The 3000-nt window shown below is 50.9% G+C and overlaps 1 protein-coding gene across 1 annotated transcript; it reads right to left on the reverse strand.

Annotated features, from left to right (window-relative positions):
* Positions 1-598: 598 nt before the first annotated feature.
* LOC127305565 (uncharacterized) lies at positions 599-2483 on the reverse strand. The gene is made up of 2 exons (XM_051336043.2): positions 2029-2483; positions 599-1957 (listed from the first exon to the last, which is right to left on the reverse strand). Exon 2 carries the CDS (start codon positions 1953-1955, stop codon positions 642-644), a length of 1314 nt encoding a protein of 437 aa, XP_051192003.2. The 5' UTR covers positions 1956-1957; positions 2029-2483; the 3' UTR covers positions 599-641.
* Between the last annotated feature and the right edge of the window lie 517 nt (positions 2484-3000).

Below are 3000 nucleotides of genomic sequence, written 5' to 3' on the forward strand. Positions count from 1 at the left end.
TTTTCCCCATCGTACTTACCTTGGCGTCTCTTTTTCTTGGCAGCAACCTCACCAATTTGATTCCAGGTTATTTTCTACATATTTTTTGAACACAAACAATTCACACGAGTGTTGCCTCTTGATTTGCTTTTAGAGCGCTCTGGACTGGGCTAATTTCATTGTTAGGCCCATCAGCATCAGCCTCACCTGACTCGCACGACTCATGGTACGAACTATCTCACAATCCTTCTTCCATTGGGGGTCCTCTCTCTTTCCCTGTTGCTATGTGCGCTATGCGCCTATGCCTTTGGTCACATCCATCTTCTTACTGAAATAATGGTCGTCCAAACGGTGCGGATCTTATATGTTTTAGAATACTTAAGAGCATCTCCAGTCGCGTCCCCCAAACCGTCTCCCAAACCGCGCCGGATTGAGCGTTTGGGGGACGTGTTTTGTTCGTGCCGCCTTTGGGGGACGTCGCTCCCCAGCCGCGTCCCCCAAACGCCGCCCACAAACATTTAAAATAATATTTTTAACACATAAACCATTTATATCAAATGTACCATATGAAAAAAAAATGTTTTCGAGGATTGTTTTCAAATTAAATTACAACAAACAATAAAACAAGTAATCAAATATAAAAAAAAGGGCTAGATGATACATCAAGGTGCCACGGTATTTCCTTTGATCCTCCACAAATGCTCAACGAGATCAGCTTGAAGTTGCTCATGCACATTGCTGTCACGGATCTCTTCGTGCATGGCGAGAAAATCAGCAAAATCTGCAGGCAACTCATGATCAACCTCCGCGAGAGGGCCTTGACACTCATAGGGACCAACATGTGACCTAACATGATTCTTGCGGTCATCCTCGATGATCATGTTGTGCATGATCACACAAGCCTGCATCACCTCCCACATTTGGTCGTGAGACCAGCTTAGAGCAGGGTACCGGACAATGGCAAATTGTGCTTGAAGCACACCAAATGCCCGCTCGACATCCTTCCTGCAAGCCTCCTGTCGTGTAGCAAAGTGAGAATTCTTCAGACCTGATGGATTCGAGATTGTTTTGACAAAAGTGGCCCATTTTGGATATATACCATCGGCTAGATAATAGCCTTTGGTATATTGGTGGCCATTGATCTCATAGTTGCATGGTGGAGCATGCCCTTCCACTAGTCTGCTGAACACCGGAGACCGCTGCAACACGTTGATGTCATTGTGTGATCCCGCCATGCCAAAGAAAGAATGCCAAATCCACAGGTCATAATCTGCCACAGCTTCAAGCACCACACTGCAATATCCATGACGCCCTTTGTATATACCTTGCCAAGCAAACGGGCAGTTCTTCCATGCCCAGTGCATGCAATCGATGCTTCCAAGCATTCCAGGAAATCCTCTGGCAGCATTTTGTGCCATGATCCTTGCAGTCTCTTCCTCAGTTGGCCCTCTCAAGTAGTATTTGCCAAACTTTCCCACCACAGCTCGGCAAAACTTGTACATGCATTCAATGGCAGTAGACTCACTCATGCGAAGGTAGTCGTCCTGTGTATCGGCAGGTGCTCCGTATGCAAGCATCCTCATGGCGGCGGTGCACTTCTGAATGGATGAGAACCCGAGAACGCCTACAGCGTCGACCTTGAGCTTGAAGTAGGGGTCGAACTCTCGAACGCCGTGGAGGATATTCATGAACAGGCCCTTGCTCATCCTGTACCGGCGCCGAAAATTGTCGGCATGTGTTGCCCCGTCGGCGAAGTAGTCGTTGTGCAGCATGGCATGCCCCTCCATCCTCTGCCGGGGCTTCGACTTCCTTCTTCCCGGCCTTGATCCTCCGCGGCGCGGCCTCTTCCTCTTCTCCGCCTCAGCGTCAAGCATGTCCTGGAGGGACGCGATGATCAGCAAATGCTCCCGCAGGTCGTCGTCGAACGCTTGCTCGTCCTCCAGCAGCAGGGCAACCATCTCATCGTCGCTGTCCATGCCTAAAGCAAAATCAATGGTTAAAATTGCGCCGAGGCAGACGACGCAACAAACAGCGACCAATCGCGCCTACCTGGCAAGTCGTCGAGCACCTTCTGTGCGCGGAGGTGGGGCGGATTTGACGGCGCGTTCTGGGAGGCGCTGGCGACGCGGCGGCGGCGGCACGACCGGCGGGAGCCCCAGCCGCGACAACGGTGCTGACTCCCAGCACAAATCAGACGCCCAAACGGCCGGGAAATCCAGCGGCGGCGGTGGAGTGGGAGGCGCGGGAAGGAAGGAGCGACGAGAAAAGAGGCGCGAACCAACGGTTTATGCAAATAGTCGCCGACATGTGGGAGCCCGCCTCGCTTTTCGTTGTGTCCGGCGTCCCCGGAGCGTCCCCTGTGGGACGGGGACGGGCTCGGGGAGCCGGACACCGTATGGGGCCGCGCCGGACAAAAATGGGCTTTGGGGGACGCGGCTGGAACGCTTTTTTTGTCCGGCGCGCCCCAAATCCCTTTGGGGGACGCTTTGGGGGACGCGACTGGAGATGCTCTAAGAGCCTTTTTGTACCTCTAGATGAGGGCAAGGAAAGATATAATTTACAGGTTGGCTAAAAGATTTAAATTCAGAGGTTTGTTCTACATATGCGGTGACAAAATATTTCTTTTCCAGCCTGAATGTTCCACATCATGTATGACCTGGAAGGTTTGGATTTGGGTGGCAGCAGATGCCTACACCGGCGTCGACCATGACTAGCGTTGGTGCATGAGGATCCAATAGTTATGTGTGGTATGATGCAAGTGTGCTCCCATCCTCCCCACCTTCCCGCTATACATTATTTTGGCAAACTAACTATTTGATTCCTGGACATCATAGATAGATGTGTTTCAGCTTCACTACCGACCTCAGATTGGCCAATTACACATGGACACGCTTTGCAGCAATTGACAGTCCAGGCACAGGTGAATGCCTCTCTGTTGGTTTTCTTTACCATGCATGCTACTTCAGTATTATGCCTTTTGTTGTTCGTGTTGCTGAATAAGAATTGTGTCAATTGATCTTG

This window comes from Lolium perenne, chromosome 6 (assembly GCF_019359855.2).
Source record: "Lolium perenne isolate Kyuss_39 chromosome 6, Kyuss_2.0, whole genome shotgun sequence".
Lineage (NCBI taxonomy): Eukaryota > Viridiplantae > Streptophyta > Magnoliopsida > Poales > Poaceae > Lolium > Lolium perenne.